The sequence below is a fragment of the Amphibalanus amphitrite genome, unplaced genomic scaffold (assembly GCF_019059575.1).
Source record: "Amphibalanus amphitrite isolate SeventyFive unplaced genomic scaffold, NRLGWU_Aamphi_draft 000080F_arrow, whole genome shotgun sequence".
Lineage (NCBI taxonomy): Eukaryota > Metazoa > Arthropoda > Thecostraca > Balanomorpha > Balanidae > Amphibalanus > Amphibalanus amphitrite.
Window position 1 is genome coordinate 264,180 of NW_024881576.1, and position 18,329 is coordinate 282,508.

At 50.8% G+C, this 18,329-nt stretch overlaps 1 protein-coding gene and 1 long non-coding RNA gene across 2 annotated transcripts; one reads left to right on the forward strand and one right to left on the reverse strand.

The window, feature by feature from the left end:
* The first annotated feature begins 1,034 nt into the window (after positions 1-1,034).
* LOC122379552 (lactadherin-like) lies at positions 1,035-16,393 on the forward strand. Its single transcript, XM_043361841.1, has 10 exons — positions 1,035-1,402; positions 9,435-9,512; positions 10,769-10,962; positions 11,250-11,372; positions 11,692-11,830; positions 13,657-13,797; positions 14,013-14,185; positions 14,410-14,602; positions 14,846-15,079; positions 15,452-16,393. Exons 2-10 carry the CDS (start codon positions 9,437-9,439, stop codon positions 15,721-15,723), a joined length of 1,545 nt encoding a protein of 514 aa, XP_043217776.1. The 5' UTR covers positions 1,035-1,402; positions 9,435-9,436; the 3' UTR covers positions 15,724-16,393.
* A 158-nt stretch (positions 16,394-16,551) lies between these two features.
* LOC122379553 lies at positions 16,552-17,960 on the reverse strand. Its single transcript, XR_006256196.1, has 2 exons — positions 16,844-17,960; positions 16,552-16,692 (listed from the first exon to the last, which is right to left on the reverse strand). It is a non-coding gene; the product is annotated as an uncharacterized LOC122379553 (long non-coding RNA).
* Positions 17,961-18,329: the final 369 nt, after the last annotated feature.

The following is an 18,329-nucleotide window of genomic DNA, read 5'->3' on the forward strand; positions in this document are numbered from 1 at the left end:
TTCCTGGCAAATGCAGTGGCATAGATAATGGATGGAGGAAGCATGTAAGAACAAAAACTCAAAACAGCTTAAGTTTAATTTGTGTAGACTAAATCATGCTAAAAGATCAATAGTTCAGTTAAACGATGCATCGGTCTTTTTTCCTTATTAAAACGTTGATGAAATAAACATGTTTAGCCAATATTTTTGTCGATTAGGTCGTATGCTGTTGGCACTGAAGACATTATTAATAATTTTGAAGTAATATTTATTGAGTTGCCTCAGATCTTCATAAACATGAAGCAGGTAATGGCTACAATACGAATTTTTTTTTTTATGAAAACAGCTGCACCAAGTACCAACATAGTCTTGTCATGTTTCAAGTGACATTTTATAGCACGCACATTTTGTCGAATGCTACACGACCGCAGCCATTGGTGATATATGGCGGCTCGTCCTGGCCGCACAGGCTCTCATACATGACAGATGCATCGTGACGATTCACTCACGCATAATGGTTCCGCAATGGAGCCATAATCGATATACCTTATTGGGCGCAGCGCTGAATGTTCAACGCCTTCAGGTATCCGAAGAGTGTTTTAAAACCGATCGATAAAATAGTTTGGCTTTTAGGAGGCATGTTGGCTTTAAGAGCAACAAATTTGAACCGTTCAGCTATGTGAATTGCCGAAGCTACTGTATACTAACGCATACCGGTGACGGTCTTGCGCACTTTAGTGGATCATTATATTGTGTGCAATGGGGGTTTTATCAAGACCATTGGTGGCGAACAATTTTTAAAGTAGACGTTTTGTCCCACTATATTCGTGGTTTTGAATAAACAGGATTTTCACCAGCTGTGGGACATTTCTGTTTTGCCTCTATACTCTATAAAAGCACCTTCACCAAAAGTCGAGTCGTCAGTTCTATAGTACCAGTTCCCGCTGCCAGGTCTGTCCAGGTAGAGGGCGGGGCGCGGGGAGAGGGTGTGAGTGCCGGGCCGGAGCGGGGTGCTCGGGCCGGGCCGGGCCGGCGGGGCAGTTGACTGTGGACGGCGGCGAGCGGCGGTCGACGGCGCGGCTCTCCACTCTCGACTGGAACTCTGCAGGCCGGTCGGACTGGGAGTGGGTGCCGTGTGATTGGTTTGGTGAACGAACGGACGGAGGTGTGTGTTGTGTACGGGAGTGAGGAGAGGGAGCTGAGACAGTTCCATCTGTCCACCCCAGACCAGGTGGATCGGGGGCTACCCCAGCCGCTCCACCGCCTGTGGACGGGCGACGTCCGATCGTGAGGACCGCGCTGTTGGAATGTCCGAGCCGAGTCCACCGCATCTGTGACACAGGAGGGCAAACAGCGAGTGTCGTCCATCCGACAGGGAGCGACGGAGACTGTTCTGGACAAACAGGCAGCGCGCGCAGTGCAGGTGAGCTCAGGACACACACCGCAGGCCGCTCCGGCCGGTGCGCGGAGATGGATGGGGTCTGACCGATGTGCCGTGTGCCGTGTACCGTGGTCGAACTGTATGCCCCCTGAGGTTAGTGCGTCTCTGCAAATCGCCACCAGAAACGGACAAAACATTTGTTTTTAATGCGCAAGGTAGGCCAGATATGAAATAAAAAAGGACGGCTTTGACAATTTGTTCGGCAAAGGAAGTGGTAAATATGATTGGACTTGGAAAGATGTTTACTAATTTATGTAGCGTTTGTTTGTATAGGCACATACTTGGCATTAGATTGAAGCTTGAATTTCGTAGTAGGTCTATGATGCGAGAAACGAAATTTCAGCAATCATGCGGAAAGTCATATGGAGTTGGCAAGGGATGTTATCTTATAACATAATTATCATCCTATAGCTCTATTCAGCTGTAGCGATGGTTTTGTCTATTTAGGCGCCCGTTGTAACGCTCCTTCGTCCTAAGCGCTGTATCCAAGGCTTTCATACATCTCTAACAGGTTTTATGCACATTTATAGATATGTGATAGTTTGAAACGACATCATTCTGCCATCACAAAACGTTGCTTGAAAATAAGTGTTTTAATTTTCCAGAGAAAATACGTTCTCCACACGAATGCTACGTTACGATTAATTTAAGTAGTACCTATCGCTATCAACATTGATGTTGCCGTTTACTTCTTTGCTACTTCCCACTCCCAGGACACCCTCGCATGAAAATTAAAAATTATCATCAGTCATTGCTTGTAGCACGGTATTGGCGCCCTACAGTTAGGTGCATATATTCAATTTTATCCCTGCAGTTATTTCTAATTTATTAGGAATGCTTCTTCATCTGTGAGAGATTGCGCATTATAAAAATCACCCGTTTTGCTGACTAAAGATGGTTCTACTACGACTTAAAAACATATGGTGGTCAATCTGTCATCCGAGGATTTGATTTAGAAGGTTTTGGCGTTGGTGTAGTTTTTACATATGGAACGCTGCCATATTTGGATCACAATACAGGGAAGATACAATCAGAAGAACGCTGCCAGTCGCTGTAACAAAAGCCAACCAGAAATTAATCATCTTTTGCTGGATCATTTATTCTTCGTAGTTAATTGATTGTTTACGAGCAGTTCGCTGCATAATTGAAATACAGGGTGACACAAAAAAAACGGTCATCACCAAATTTCGAATAACTTCGGAAGTTTTATTCAGATCATCACCAAACTTCGGCCACTTAAGGTCACACCTATGTAGCATACATCCACCAAATTTCAAGTTTTCACTACGAATACTTTTAGTACAGTGTGTGTTTTACTGACGCTCCACAATGTGCTCCAGGTGAGCGCCACGGCGCTGCAGGGCGTAGGCACACTTGCATCCGGTGGGCAAAGTTGTCGATAACCCGATGGCTGTGCACTTTACAGAGTGCAATGGCCTCTGGAGACAGTGCTCAGGGGGTGTGCTACCCCTGAAACGTTATTCTTATCGGGTTATCGGCAACTTTGCCCGCCGGATGCAGGTGTGCCTACGCCCTGCAGCGCCGGGGCGCTCACCTGGAGCACATTGTGGAGCGTCCGTAAAACACACACTGTACTAAAAGTATTCGTAGTGAAGACTTAAAACTTGGTGGATGTCTGCTAAATAGGTGTGACCTAAAGCGGCCGAAGTTTGGTGATGATCTGAATAAAACTTCCGAAGTTATTTGAATTTTGGTGATGACCGCTTTTTTTGTGTCACCCTGTAGATGGTTCCCAGTTAGTTATTGCCTAGAGTGTAATGAAGGCAACCACAGCTTGTGCGGATATATGAACCATTGGATACATCTTATCAATTTACCTACAACATCGCGCCGAAGCAGACTTTTACTATGGCTGTAGCCGGCTGCTGTGGTCTGACACCGGTAAAAGTGGCGGTGTGCGGGTCGGACTGACACGTGCCCGGTGGCCGTCGACGACCGTCGGTGACCGGCCCGCTGACCGTCGTGGGTGAGGTCGGTGAGTGGCTCGGTCCACCGCACCCGTCCCGTCACGGACCGGGCGCGGCTCAAACCGGCACCCAATCGGCCGGCAGCATCGGTGTCGAAACGGTCGACCTGTCGGGTCGGGCCGGGCCGGTCACCCACGCGCCGCCACCGGCACCCACGCCTGTCACCGGTCTACAGCCATCGGAGACACGCGAGCAGCGGAGACACATTCCGAGCGGACGCACACGCAGGTGGCGGCGACACGCAGCCGGCGCCGCCGGGCGCTCCTTCAGTGCACTGCGGCGTACTGAGAGATTTTCCATTCCTCTTATTGGAGTAGCTTTATACGTTGATTAGGGGAATCATTCCGCATAATTGGTTTTTGAGGGCTAAGAAAGGAAACGATGTGGCACTCCGCGCTTCGCATTCTTTCGAAAAGTCTTCACGGAAGAAGATGAAATTATTGCGTCTATTTCATGTCAATGAGCATTTTCATCGTTTGCAAATGCCTCATTTTCTCATATGCATTTTTCACCGTTTTCAATCTCTCATTTGTCGAGAAAAAAAGAGGAACTATCAATTATCATCCACACGCAATACCAGAATGACAACAATATTTTTATCTGTGCCTTTTATGGCAGCTGCTAAGTAACCAGCCACACCTCGCTATAGCTTTGCTGTGGTTCACGCCTTACCAGCGTCCCCGACCCTACTCAAACACCTGCCCAGACGACCAGGTGGTTTCCTCTTAGACGCAAACACGCACGCAGACGCACACACAGCTGGTTTCCAAAGTCGCCACCTGGTGCACAGCGCAGGGTGTGGTTCTCAGCGAGTCACTAACGAGACACGGAGGAGTGATGACCGCCCTGCGACTGATCGCCGGCGCTGGAGGGAGGAGGACCAGGGAGAGAGGGAGGGGGACTGACAGGTGACTCCAGCCGTCGTGCGCCGCATTGACCAATAGGGTGAGATCGGCCGATAGGTGAGATCACCGCTGATTGGAACATTGAAAATGACGCACGGTACATGAAGACAATGGGTGGAATTTGCCAGACCCACTTTGTCCGTCCGGGCATATTACTTTGTGGCTGGCTGACGCGACACACCCATTTTTGCATGATAAAGCCAGCAGCTGGCAACGCGCGTGTCCACAGGCCTTTGTCAGCATTTTTAGCCATTTATCAAGGTGTTAAATTGGCACCTACCTACTTAGTCTATTAGCATTCTCATTATAATGCTTAAACAAACGACGGGCGAAGTTTCCGCCTTCTTCAGTGGCGCCAGTGAAAACTGTGACTGCTCTTTTCGTGGAGACATTGCGTTTGACTGTAACGGTTCCAGTCTCGTCGAAAAGAAAACAGGCACACAGGCCAATTCCGTTTTCCTGAGATGACCGCGATAAGGCCATTCCACTGCACGATTTGTGACCATGGCCCATGACGGTATGGGGCACACGTCCAGCATGTTCTGTGCACGCACCCATGGACTTATAGGCGCGGTGACACGGGTAAGCGCGGCCGTTCCTGAAATCACGCCGTGCAGGGATTTGGCCGGCCACCGCGCCGGGTGGGCTCACTGCACTGGAAGCCCTACACACGCGAGACGCCGGGCGCGGTGTCGGCCGCGGCGGGCAGGGCGGGGTCAGGCCGATACCTCTCTACTGCCCCGGGCTCGTGCCTGGGGGCACGTGCTTGCTGTAGCGTGGCGAGCCCGGCCGCCCGCCGCGCAGCGCTGGGCAGCAGAGGGTCGTCACTGGCGGGCAAAGGTCAATGTCAGCGGGACGGCCGTGCCCGCCGCCGCAATGTCAGCGGGACGGCCCTGCTCGCCCCCGCCTCCTGCTGGCACGGGAGCCGCCGCCGCAATGTCAGCGGGACGGCCGTGCCCGCCCCCGCCTCCTGCTGGCACGGGAGCCGCCGCTGCCGACAGCTCGCATATCTGAGAGGAAGAGCAGACTCAAAATTCACACATACGCTCAGACAATCAGACACGCGGGCAGTCAGACAGACATGCGGCCATAGCCACAGTCAGTCAGTCAGATCGACAGACGGAAGCGGACTCAGACCTTCAGGCATGTGGGAGAGGTAGATCTCATTGGGCATTCCCGATAGCCAGGTGCCGAGCTGTGTACTGTGACTCGCGTGATTACCATTCGGTCCATCACTGGCCGGGCCCGCGGCGATGGCATCTCGCCTTCAGTCTCTGTTCAGGTGTGCTGCAGGAGTGGCTGTCAGCGAATGTTCGCGGTCCATCGCTTTCGGGGACACCTGGACCTCGTGTAGTTGATTGGTGACTGCGGTTTGGTCATTTGATCACATCTGGTGGATTGCAGTCATCGGTGCATAGCCAAGGAAGTCGTTGAGAGCTGTATTCAGGCTCGGAAGGGTTAATAAGCTGTGAACTGATGACAGGTTTGCGGTGCCCATATCATGTGACATGTCTGGGGTGCATGTTCAGTATAATAACTATAACACTGTTGATGTGTTGTGGTATGACCTCGGCTGACCTGGTCAACACATACCGACTGATCTGCTACGGTGGCTGCTACCTAATGAATTAGAAAGTCGACTGCCGGTTCGCGTCAGCTAATGTTTATTCATCGGTTGCGACAAAGCGAGGTGTAAGTGTCAGTCGCAGCCGAATGGACACTCGTCACCGGTCCCTATTTTCATATCATCGCCCAAAACTCGCATCACGGCAGAATGCGCGACATGCACAACGGCGACATAGCCCGACTTTGTCATCACGTCTCACCGTGTGTGGCTCAGCCGGACTGGTATCCCCGAATATCTAGCACCAGTCCGTTGGGGTCACCGGTGTGGTCCCCTCGTTATCGTGCTCCCATCCTGAGCCATGCCGGGTCGGTCTCCGACTCCCGTCCTAAGCTGCCGTCAGCACCCGGATTATCAGGGAGTCTCGGTGGCCTCCCGGGACCGACAGAAGGCGCCGCCGACGGGAGGGGTCATTAGGGGGTCAGCCGGGGTGGGCCGGCAGGACGGGACGGACGGGACAGACACGGGAGCGGTACTGTACCCCGCGGGGCCGACTCCAGCTGAAACCCGGCTATTAACGCAAAATTACGCCGATTGGCGGCCTGGAACGCGCGAAATGGGCGGTGTTCCGGACGAAAGCACGCTGGTAACGACCCCAGAAATAGCCTACGCACAGCCCGGGACACGCATAGATTGCTGGTTACAAGCTGGAAACAAGTATTTAGCAGGTAAACGTTGGCGATGGCTAGTCCAGGATCTTGACGCTGTGATAGGGTCATCCAACGCAGCGCTTCCTTCAGAACTCGGGCCGTACCCACTAAAAAGAAAAGAGAAAAAGACATGCCTACTGAAAAAGGAAGATTATCCGTAATGGCACTGCGGGGCTTAGCGCCCTCGTAACTGCAGCGGCAGTAAGGTGATCGATTGCGCACTGGCTGACATTCCTCGCCAATCTCTACCGTTACCTTGAAATACGGCCGTCTCTGATCGGCCGTTTTGCTGCACCGCCTGTAATTACATCAGTTTGGACGTGTGAACCGCGCTTATCGGTTCACTGGTGTCCTAACTACCTGATTCACGCACCAGCTCCAAGTTCAGACGGCAATAAATCACTGTGGCGCGTCAGAACCGGCATCGAGGCGCTTCAATCCGGTCGAGCCACCGTTCAGCTCCGCCCGCCGCTAAAGGCCGTGCTATGCGTGCGTCCGTGCCTCCGGAGTCGGCTCCGTTCCCGGGCCCCTCTCCTCACGCGGCGCCGCCTCAACTCGAGCGGTGTGTGCGCCCTGCGATGATTGAGCTCTCCTGTACGCCGTCCGTCTCTCGGTCGGAGGCGGGCGGCGCGGAGCCGGCAGGCCGATACCATCAGAATGCGGCCGCCGAGAGCGAGCTGTCCGGCGCGCGAGCAGCCCACTCAGTGCAGCGATGCCGATCAGGTGTGCGTCTTCAGCACCGACAGCTGGCCACTGCTAGCTGACCGGACAAATTGGACACGGTGCGGCCGGCGGGCACAGAGCCGGTGACTGGACAGCGCCCTCAGACGCCCCCGGCCCGGTCACAAATCACCAATGTCCCGGCCGACGCCAACTCAGGTCACCTGTCCACTTGACCGGGTCGACGAGCAGTATTTGTGGCCAGGCTGTTTAGTGAAGCCGCTTTCCCACCGATGTGCAATTAGCTTTTGGTCCAAAACTTGGACTGTTAATGAGACAGTAAACGGCGCCATTTTATAAATCACCGCGATGTCCACCGAGCTGCTGGACCGTTACTGAGATTTATAATGCGTGTTAACATAAAAATCCTCCCTGTCAAGTATTCCAGCACCAATTGCGCTATGCTGCGTGCCGGCGACTGGAACAATGTAAAACGTCCCTGATAAGTGCACCATCTGTGTAATTCGGTCCGCGCTACGTACATTGGGTGTGACAGTTATTGCATTTGCAGACAGTAGCAGGTCGACAAGCAAATCTGGCGAGTTCGCGGCACTTTCCTGAACTCGGCGGCTGACGATGGGGCCAATTTGATCAGATGCACTCCGTACTTTCCTGATTTGGTTAGCAAAGAACGTCGGCTGAGTGGAGCGCAGGCTCGCGCTGCGCCTCTTCTGTCTCAGCGGCTACGAAAGCGGCGCGTCACTTCTGATTAGACGAAAGGTCGGGTTGAAATGCGCGGGGCGCATGGGCAGGACGTAACCCCGGGATGCGTTGACACTTTTTGCGAACAACTCTTTCGAGTGGTTATGCATAGCGTCATTTCGTTTTTGTCTCGGATCCCATTTACCACTCGGTCCCTTTGATATAAAAGGCTTTGAAAAATCAGTCTTGTTCAATCTAAGCAACCACTTCAGAATGCCCTTTGTCATTACGAGTTTCATTTGTCATGTCCTTTTGCTCATGCATGGCATTATTAACATCAGGTGTCATGGAGTTGCCTTAGTCGATATCAGAAATTCATTGACGTAACAGGCAAGCGGCAGCCACTCGTCGAATCGCGAATTTCGAGTTTTTTTTACATTGGATTCAAAATGAAGGGTCTTTGTAATTATCATAATCTAATCAATTGACGCATTTTTTACTCTTTGTGTAAATGCTCAGGCATAGGTGGCGGAACGGGGAGGGCACCGGGGCACCGTACCCCTGTTTGATTTTGGCATTTTAATTAGCCCTATGGGCGTTGCATGGAAAGAATGGGACCAAAAGTCGGCAGTGACCCCCTTTAATTGAAGGTGTTCCGCCGCTACTGTGCTCAGGCACCATTTTGAAACTAGCCATGCTTTTACTGTGAGCTCTGCTGTTCCTGCCGGCGCGGGGCGCCCGTTGCCACACACTGCAGTCGTAACACCTCCTGGCTCCCAAGTCACTGCACTGTCGGCGGCGGGGACTGACCGGCCACCGCCATACCTATCAATGACCGCGACGGGAAGCCCTATACAAAGGTGCCTTCCGCACAACTCGATCAATACTTAAAAACCGACCCGGGCCGGCTGACAATCCAATTTGCCAATCAAGGCCTCGCACGGGTCATGCCTGGCTTCGTATATGTCCTCACTATATCCTTCGGCGGTCAGTGAAACTGATCGCCCTATAAAGAGGCGCCACGACTTACCGGGAAAATTCAGACGCCAGTGTGACTGAACCTTGGCATGTTCAGTGCTCACACGACCAGTTAAACATACACGCAATGCTTATTGATCAATGTCGTGACTAAAAATCGTCCTGCCTAATGTGAGTGCCACCCGCTCTGCAATAGCTTATGCTGTCCTTGGTGGGTCATTCACGTTGAACACTAAACAGCACTCTATGCAGTACCGTGCTGCGAAATAAGATTTGCTGCATCGTTAGGTATTGGATGTCTGATGCTTTCACTTATTAGGGAAGAGTAGGGAAGAAGTGGGACGAAGGAAAAGTGGATATCTATAAGATCTGACCGACTAAACATAGTTATCATAACCTTTTTGCACATTTTCTGTGGAATGCATGCATATCAATCAAAAAACTCATACAGCCGAAATGCATCCTGAACGTCTGCAAATGCCTGAAATGCTCTAATCTTGTTTTCAGTCATGACGTCCACACGGATATTACGGCAAGGAGCTGTGCTGCTGCTCACACTGGCCGTAACCTCTCACACAGTGCACGGTAAGTTGTATTGGTAGGGTGAAGTCGTATAAGAGTACGCACTTAGTGGATTTCTTGCTCTCATTTGTTTAATATTTGAAGGAAAGAAATCGCAAATAGGGAATATTAAAGTTCATTGAACTAGCCATCAACCCATGGGGAAACAATCCTTCAGCGTAAATGGAAGTGGTCTAAAACTGACATTTTCTGAACTGTTGCACTTGCGTACTCTTACCATATGGGGTGTGTAAGAGTACGCACGCCAGGCGGGTGGAGTATGCAAGCATATGAACACACACCTATGCAGCTTGCACTGTCCAAATGCTTAACTTCAAACTCAGAAGGCATTTAAGTTAATTCTAGTATCTAAAAAGAAAAACAAAATAAATCTTTCAAGTGATTATCAGGAAATAATCATGTCGTGTGTTTCTTAAAAAAAAAAAAATGCACAATCAAAAAGGAGAATAGCTCGTATTTGGAAGAATTTCGGGTACGCATCTGCATCACAGTGCTCCATTGATGATATACCTACAAAACAAACGTCATTGAGCGATAGATTAATAATTCTATATTTCTGTATATTCGATTTAATGTATAATTCTGCGTACTCTTACCCTCCTGAGCAGTGCGTCCTCTTACCGTACATGCAATTCGTGCACAAAACAACCCCGAAACGTTGTGCAAAACTTCGCAAACAGAATATTGCACTGTACAGTATTTCCCCAGATAACCTCACAAGTTTCCCACAACAATCACGGAAATGTACCTTATATCAACTGCCAAGTATCCAAATTATTGTACCATATCATAATAATATCATAACGCTCGAAATTAATATTCATCGCCTTAAACTCAACAGCGTCGCCGCTCAACGCCCACGTTCCGTTGGTGACATGCACGCACTGGCGGCTTCATGTCACTTCATGAACTCGACAAACCCGCGTTGCTAAGCAACCGAAACAGCTGATGCGTACTCTTATCGCCCGCGTACTCTTACCCGCCCTTACCCTACTCATACCCAACGCCCTAAAACTACCTAATGTCAATGAATATTAGCCTCGGCAAACACTTTTCTGGGAACAAACACATATCGCGTATCATACGGTACACGTACCCCTAGATGATGATGTGCTTCACACATTTCTGCCATTTCTTTCTCACACATTTTCACAGTCTCACACACTTCTTTCTCACACATTTCTTGTTGTGCGGGACAGAAAACTGAGATGCATAACCCCTGAGACGCTGACGCTGACGCTGACCCGTGCTGACGACAGGCTGCTCGGAGCCGCTGGGTCTGATGACGGGCGAGGTCGAGGACTGGCAGGTGGCCGCCAGCAGTACACTCACCTCCGACCCCAAGTGCAACACCAAGTACGCCCGGCTGCACGGGCCCAACGGCAAGGCCTGGTGCGCCGGCTACAAGAGGGAGGCCGAGTGGCTGCTCATCGACCTGGGCGTCGAGGCCACGGTGGGTGACCAGCGAAGCGGCTCGCATCACCGCTGAATCATAGCGGCCGATCGCACTTGGTTTATTATTGCATCGGTCTGCAAACTTGTGCTCCCAGCGGGTGTGTTTGTGTTTTACAATCGTATGTAGCCATGGTTCTAAGATCAAAATTCACCTTATATGGCAATGTTTAGGTGGAAAGCTCGTGTCAATTCAGACTAATGCTCGATTAGATGATGAGTGGGTGAGTTGGTCCTGAAAGACATTCCTCCTCGACGTTCTGAAGACGTTTTTCCTGACGTTTGCAGATCTCCAGTGTAATGATCCAAGGTCGGGGAGACGGCAAGCAATGGGTTACCAAGTTTGTGCTTTCCTACAGCGACGACGCATACACCTGGAAATTCACCAACGACATCTACGGAAAGAAAAAGGTAGCTATACACGATACCTATAAATCAATAAAAAATAGCGTGTCTGTCACATTGTTTATCAAGCTGTCAGCAGTTTTTTATCACTTGCAGGAATCAGGATGTCATTGTCAATTCAATTTTAATTAATGAACTTTACGTCATCGTTGAAATAAACGACGGAAACGCTTACTTTTCTTACAGTGATCTTTTGTGTAAGTCCCTCAGTCACGCAAGCCGGACTGGATAGTGTATACTGTATAATGTTTTGGAAGACAGTTTGCAACTCCAATAAAGATTAGGCTTCAATCACAGCTGACGACCAATTACGGTGCGGTTACAGATATTTTCGGCCAACACGGACTCGCACTCCCTGCGTCATCTGTACCTGGATGAGCCAATCACCGCTCGGTTCGTTCGGATCCATGTGATGGAGTGGCACGGACACCCCAGCCTGAGGATCGAGCTCATCGGATGCCAGGGTAAGTTGCAATCCATGGCGAACATACAGTGTGAATATGCAGCCGGTCTGGGAGGGCCGAACTAAATACGAAGCATTGGCTCTTTACACGCGATGAGTCGTAAAGCACCGTTCGGTTGAGACCAACGCATGCAATTATCCGCGCGCAAGTTCCTCCCCGTCGCAAGATTCGTGTTTGATGCAACATATAGGCAGTTGAATAGGTATAGTTATCGGTTGTTCGAAAGCTATAATCAAGCAGAAATCAATCATCATTGGCGATATACTTAATTGTATTTCGTCAACATAATGAGATACAATCCGTTCAGGTGCAAATTGTGATGGGAAAGAAGTTCTTGCAAGCCTTCCCTGAGTTAATTCAAATTTGTATTGCAAACGAGAGTTTGAAGCCAAACAAGTGTGCAACAGTTGTTTTCCTGCCATATACAGCAGTAGAGTTATTTATTCATTGCGTTTATTTTGAAACTCGATTCCTTATCCCTCGCCGGCCGAGGGGGGGGGGGGGCGGGTGCCGCCTTCCCCATAGGGTTTTTTCGCGATAGCTCCGAACACGCTGGCGATAGAGGGCTGAAACTTGGCATACCTGACCTTTGATCCAAGCCGGATCTTTTGACACCAACCGCATTTTTGGGTCAGGTCAGGTCACTGACCTATGACGTCATAAGTGAACCTCTGCACGGTCTTCAGATGTCGCAACTTCGCAACGCCCTCACTGCCAGAGGAGATGTCACAGGGAAATGAAACTTGCAGGATCTAGTATCCATTATGAGTCCCACAACTTGTATATCTCGGATTTTTCCTAAAGGTCATATGAGGTCAGGTCATTCTCGTGACCTCACCATTATAAGTCAAGGGGGAAAAATTCAAACTGCTATTCTGGAGCCGGGAACGATCTCCAACTATCTCAAGCACACAGAATCGTGATTTGATGCACTCCTTGCAAGGTTAGATGCGTCACTTTTGCAATGTTGACCTTGCGTGACGTCATTTATGACGTCATCAAGGTCATATTAGTTTTTCGTCAATAACTCTTGATCAAATTGAGCTAGCGAGTCGCAAAAGCCACCAATGGACTCAGGAAGACCTGCCGAATCGAATGATATGCGATATGACCTCTTTCGACCAACTTCGTGACCTGGGGGTGCTGACCTGACCTTGACCTGAGGTCAACACCCCAAGTTGACCTGACCCGGACAAAAAGTATATCATTCGACGCGCCTGAGCGAGACGAACACGATGCTGCCAAAATCGGCGCTCTGCGGCCGTTTTTTGCGAAGCTATTCACCAAAAACTGAACCGTACTTTGGGCAACTTGACCTGACCTCAGAGGTCACCGGTTGACCTAGGACCTTAAAATCGGGTACCAATCTCTGCGTCTCGTAACGGCGCACACGCTCGTTTTTTCCGCGACGCGCTAGCTCCACCAGGGGCGAAACGGCGAGGGGGGGTCGTACCCGCCCCCCCCCCCCTCGGCCGGCGCGTATGTAGAAAACCAATAGGTCCGGCGAGGGTTATATTTCGGAGTGTTGGTAGCTCTTTATTGCCGTGCTTAAAATGGCGTCAGCTAAGTATTTCGCATTCAGTACGTAGGTACGTCAGTGTCGTCAGCTGAAAATTGCCCTCTTTCATAGTGCCGTCAGCTGACAGTTGCTTTGTTCCAGAGTGTCGTGACGTTAGCTGATACATACTCTGTTTCAGAATGTCTTCAGCTGATTATTACCGCTGTTTCAGAGCGCCGTCAGCTGACGATTTACCCTGTTTCAGAGTGTCGTCAGCTGATTATTACCCCGTTTCAGAGTGTCATCAGCTGATTAATCCATTTTTCAGAGTGTCGTCAGCTGATCAGCGTGCCTCCGCACGCCAAAGTGACGGCCTCCAGCTCTCCGCGGTGGAGAAGGAAGCGCTCCTGTCAGCCCGAGGACGGGGTCATCTTCAGCAGCTCGGCCTGGTGCTCCAGACACAAAAACAGTAAGAGATATATGTCAACATCTGCAATTAATTATCCCAACATTTCTATTTTCTTTAATCTTTTGTAAAAAGAAAAATATGCAACTAAAATTGCAATTTCACTGGAATGATATCTATACTATATCAAACATAAGAATGCATATATTTTCCACTTGACAACTTGTCAAGACAAGTGCAAATATGGGGCATCGTTCTAAGTCACTAATTGCTTTCAGGGAACCAGTGGCTGCAGTTTGACTTTGGCCCTCCGAGAAAGGTGACCGGCATCGTGACCCTGGGCAGAGGAGACGGCAGACGCAAGCGCTTCGTCACCCAGTACAGCCTATCCTACAGCAACAACAGCGTCGTCTGGCATTTCTACAAAGACGACAACCACCTCGACCCCAAGGTCGGTCCTAGCACAATGTAGCTAGCTTGCAAGCCGATCCTGGCTGATCTACTCGTTCTGTGTAGTGGGAAGATCGCCAGTGTTTTAGACAACAGTGCCGTCATCTGACTGCCCTGGGGCTGTTCCGTCCAACTGACCCGTGGGTCGATGTACCGTGAACCGTCCAACTGACCGGTGAGTCGGCGGCTGTACCGTCCAACTGACCCGTGTGCTGTCGTCGACAGGTGTTTGCCGGCAACATGGACACGGCGACGGAGCGTCGTCACTACCTGAACCAGCCGTTCGTGGCCAGCTACATCCGGCTGCACCCGGTCGACTGGAGGAAGCAGATCGCCATGCGGGCCGGCGTGCTGGGCTGTCCGAACCGCGGCCTCTGCGGGCCCGGATACATCCGCGTCAACGAGGGCTCCCCATGCAGTGAGTGCTGCTTCAGTGTCCGAAAATAGCGGGGCTGATATCAGCGTGGGTCGCTCTGTAGTCTGTACCCATAGTGCTACTTTTGTGTGACGAATCATAGTTGCCTGAATAGGCCTAACTGATCGACGACTTCGATCGACGGCTTCGATTGACGCTGTTACCGTGCCTCATTTTACCTTCCTTTCTACAACTTTGTTCATGAAAGCTTATTGAGAAGCTTGACAGAATAACGCACATCAACAGTGGAGAACCTGGCGTACCAGCGTCCGACCTGGGTGAACGACAAGCGGCAGAGTTGGAAGGACTGGACGTACGGCAACTCCAAGCTGGCCGTGGACGGCGACGAGAGCCACCACCTCAACAAGTGCGCCATCCTGGACAACTATTACGTGGACAACCCCGTCTGGATGGTCGACCTCGGGCGCAGGAGGAAAATGAATGGAGTCGTGCTGGCTCTCTGGGACGGCAAGGGCGAAGGTAAACAATTGCACTCTTACCGTCAACATCGACACAGGCCTGCCGTTCAGTATTGTAGTACTTATCGTTTAGTGGGTGGATATACCTGTTTTTGTTATCGATTACCAATAGAATGTCAGTATTGCACAGCTTCAATGAATGCCACTTATGGCCAGTGTTTGGGGATATTCGAGTTATCTCCAAACAATGGTCATAAATCTCGTCCTGCCGTGTTTTAGGCTCATTAAATCAGCTGCTGTCGTGCATTATTCACTCAATTAGCTCTCCGATTAAATCACAGTGCGAGAATGCCGTCCCTGCCGTCTGTAACGAGTGACGCTGTGTTTATTATTCGTATCATTTCTCACCCTGTGCCTGCGCCGTCACCGGCAGACAACTCCACTCAGTACCGCGACTACGTGCTCAACCTGGACAAACTGAGCGTCTACGTCAGCAACAAGCAGCACCAGGTGAACGTGGACGCACGCTCCAGCCACAAGTGCGACTACGTCAGCCGAGAGAACGGCGCCCTGTTCCGGCCGCGCCTGCACGTGGCGTGTCCCAGGGAGCTGCGCGGCCGCTACGTCTACATCAAGGCGTACGGCGTGCCCAACCGGTGGCGCAAGCTGTTCACGGCGATCCTCTGTGAGGTGATGGTGTACTAGTGAGGCGGCGGGGGAGGCGTCCCTGTAGATCAGAGCGCCGTGCGCTGAGGACTCGGACAGAGCGAGCCGGCGATGCCCCCGCCGCCACGGAGCCGACCCGCGCCGAGCTGTGGCCGGCGGGCCTGTTTGGTTGTGTAGCTGGATAGACATTCGCGTGTGTTGTGTGTGAGTTGAGTTGGCGACAGTGAGATAGGGTATCTGTGACGTGTTTGTGGTTTGTGTCGAGCCGGCGGATGTGCTGTCGCTGGCCGCCGTTCGCGGACCGGCGGGTTAGCGTCGTCGTCAGATGTATAGAGCATTTTATGACCGTCAGCTGCCGTTTCAGAGTCATTTTGTGCTCAGCTGTCACGGCCTGAGCGTTATGGAAGGCCGCTGTAGATGTAGTTATGGCCATCTCGATGTTGTTCTAAGACATGTTAGGGTGTATATGCGGCGAATACCTCTTCATTCAGTATGTTCGTTAGTTTAATCATAGAATGTCTCCTGTCGAAATTATGCATTGTCTTCTCTTATTTAGGCATGTGAATTACGCTATTACCAGAGGAGCACTAAGCATGTCAGTGGTTAATTCATTTGTATCATGTTGTGACAAAAATGCAATGCGTAGGTAGCGTTTTTTCCTCATTTCGTAGGTAGAGTGCATCTAAGATAAATATGAAGCTGCTTTCATGGCGTCTGAAGTTGAAGCTCCCGCAGACATGATTTATGTTTCAGCAGATTTCAGGTATCTGCTGGATGCCCGAGCCGACGCAACCGCGAGTTATGTTTGCAGCTTTTGTAAACGATTGCCTAACATGACTGTTCGCGCGCCGTCAATGAGAAACGTCGTTCACGGGCTCTCAGTCCTCTATATTTTCTCCTCCATTCCTCCTCCTTCTTCCAGCGCTAACGGCCTGAGCCGATACCACAGAGCCTCGTACAACAGGAGCCAGGAGCCAGGAGCCGAGCCGAGCCTGAGCCGAGCCGTAACTAAAACACGCATACACACAAACAAAACAAGGTAAGTTCCAGACAAATAAATCCGTATCATAACATTGTTCAGTCGTATCACGATAATTTCAGAATAATAAGCAAAGCGCTTCACAATAACATCCGACATTTGGTACGATTTAGTGCTTACCGACAAATTGTCACTCTCCGGCGTAACGAACAAGGTTCATGCTTAAATTCATAGCCAAAATTCTTCCTTTTCACTCAAACAACATTTTTGCACGTCATCAATCACATCTTTCGTCTTTATCTTTCGTAATTATTCAGATTCTATCCAGACATTGTCAAAATCGAGCCGAAAGAAAGTAAACAAAACAAAACAATCCGGTAACCATAGCAACATAGCGTAGTTACCATAGGCGGAGGGCACCGCCGCTGAGCGGCGTCGCAACGGCACCGCTGCTGGGGGCCGTGCGGCGCTAACACCCGCCCCCTTTGAACCATCCAGGTTCAAAACCAACTTCTTAACTATACATATAACAACACATAGGCACACTGCACAGCCTACCGAAACAAGCGTCGCTGAGATCAGCATCAACACACGGAAGTAGAACGCATCCTATATACATTATACATGCACCGTTCCTGATGTCTATCATTGTGATTGTGTCATGAGCCTGTGTGGCGTGTCATGATCTTAAGTGTCCGGTGTTAATGACTTAGCGGTGTGCTGCTAGACTCATGCTGTGTTATACAGTGTAGCTGCAGCTCCATCGCTTCACCAAGACTGCTCTTCTGCGCCCAGAATCTTCACTACCTTCGTGACAGGTCTCAGGAACGTGGTTCCTCGAGCGCGGACCTTCACAGAGCGCACACGCCCGTCCTTACCCATCAGGGTCTCCTTCACGAGACCCAGCGGCCACACACCGCGTGGTACCGATTCGTCTACCATGACGACGACGTCACCGATCCGCAGGTTCGTCCGACTTCTCGTGGCAGCGCGAGATCGCTGCTGCAGGAGAGGCAAGTATAGCCGTCTCCACGAACGCCAAAACTGCTCAGCTAGGTAAGCAGCTTGTCGCCATCTCTTGGGTCCATCCAGGTCATCTTCACTTGAAGAATCACATACCGGTGTCACACACTTCAAATGCAGGATGTGATTCGGAGTCAGAGGCACCTCGTCACGAGGGTCCGACGAAACCGGCACCAGCGGCCGATTGTTCATGATGCACTCGGTTTCGCACAAGAGTGTGTGCAACGTCTCTTCTGTGAATGTTTGGCTGGTTAACAGACCATTCAGGATCTTCCGGACGCATCTGATGAGACGCTCCCACACACCGCCGTGGTGGGAAGCGGCAGGAACGTTGAACATCCATTCGATGCCCTTGTCCAGCATCGCTCTCTTCAGCTTCTCTTCGTTCGCGTGCAGTGCATCAACTTCTTCCTTCAGCTCCTTGTCTGCTGCTGTGAAGTTCGTTCCCCTGTCGGAACGCATCAGGCGAACGTTCCCGCGTCTCGCAATGAAGCGGCACAAGGCACAAATGAATGAGTCCGCAGAAAGGTTGTCTGCGAGCTCGAGATGCACGGCTCTCGTGCTGAGGCATGTGAAAATGACTCCAAACTTCTTCACCTGACCTCTACCTCTCTTGGCGTATAGCGGCCCGAAGTAATCTACA

What these genes read in the sequence shown, in the direction of transcription:
- LOC122379552 (XM_043361841.1), top strand. Translation starts at nt 9,437, where the DNA reads ATGACGTCCACACGGATATTACGGCAAGGAGCTGTGCTGCTGCTCACA. An exon ending in AACCTCTCACACAGTGCACG is followed by an intron (nt 9,513 to 10,768) that starts GTAAGTTGTATT and finishes TGCTGACGACAG; the next exon opens with GCTGCTCGGAGCCGCTGGGT. An exon ending in CTGGGACGGCAAGGGCGAAG is followed by an intron (nt 15,080 to 15,451) that starts GTAAACAATTGC and finishes CGTCACCGGCAG; the next exon opens with ACAACTCCACTCAGTACCGC.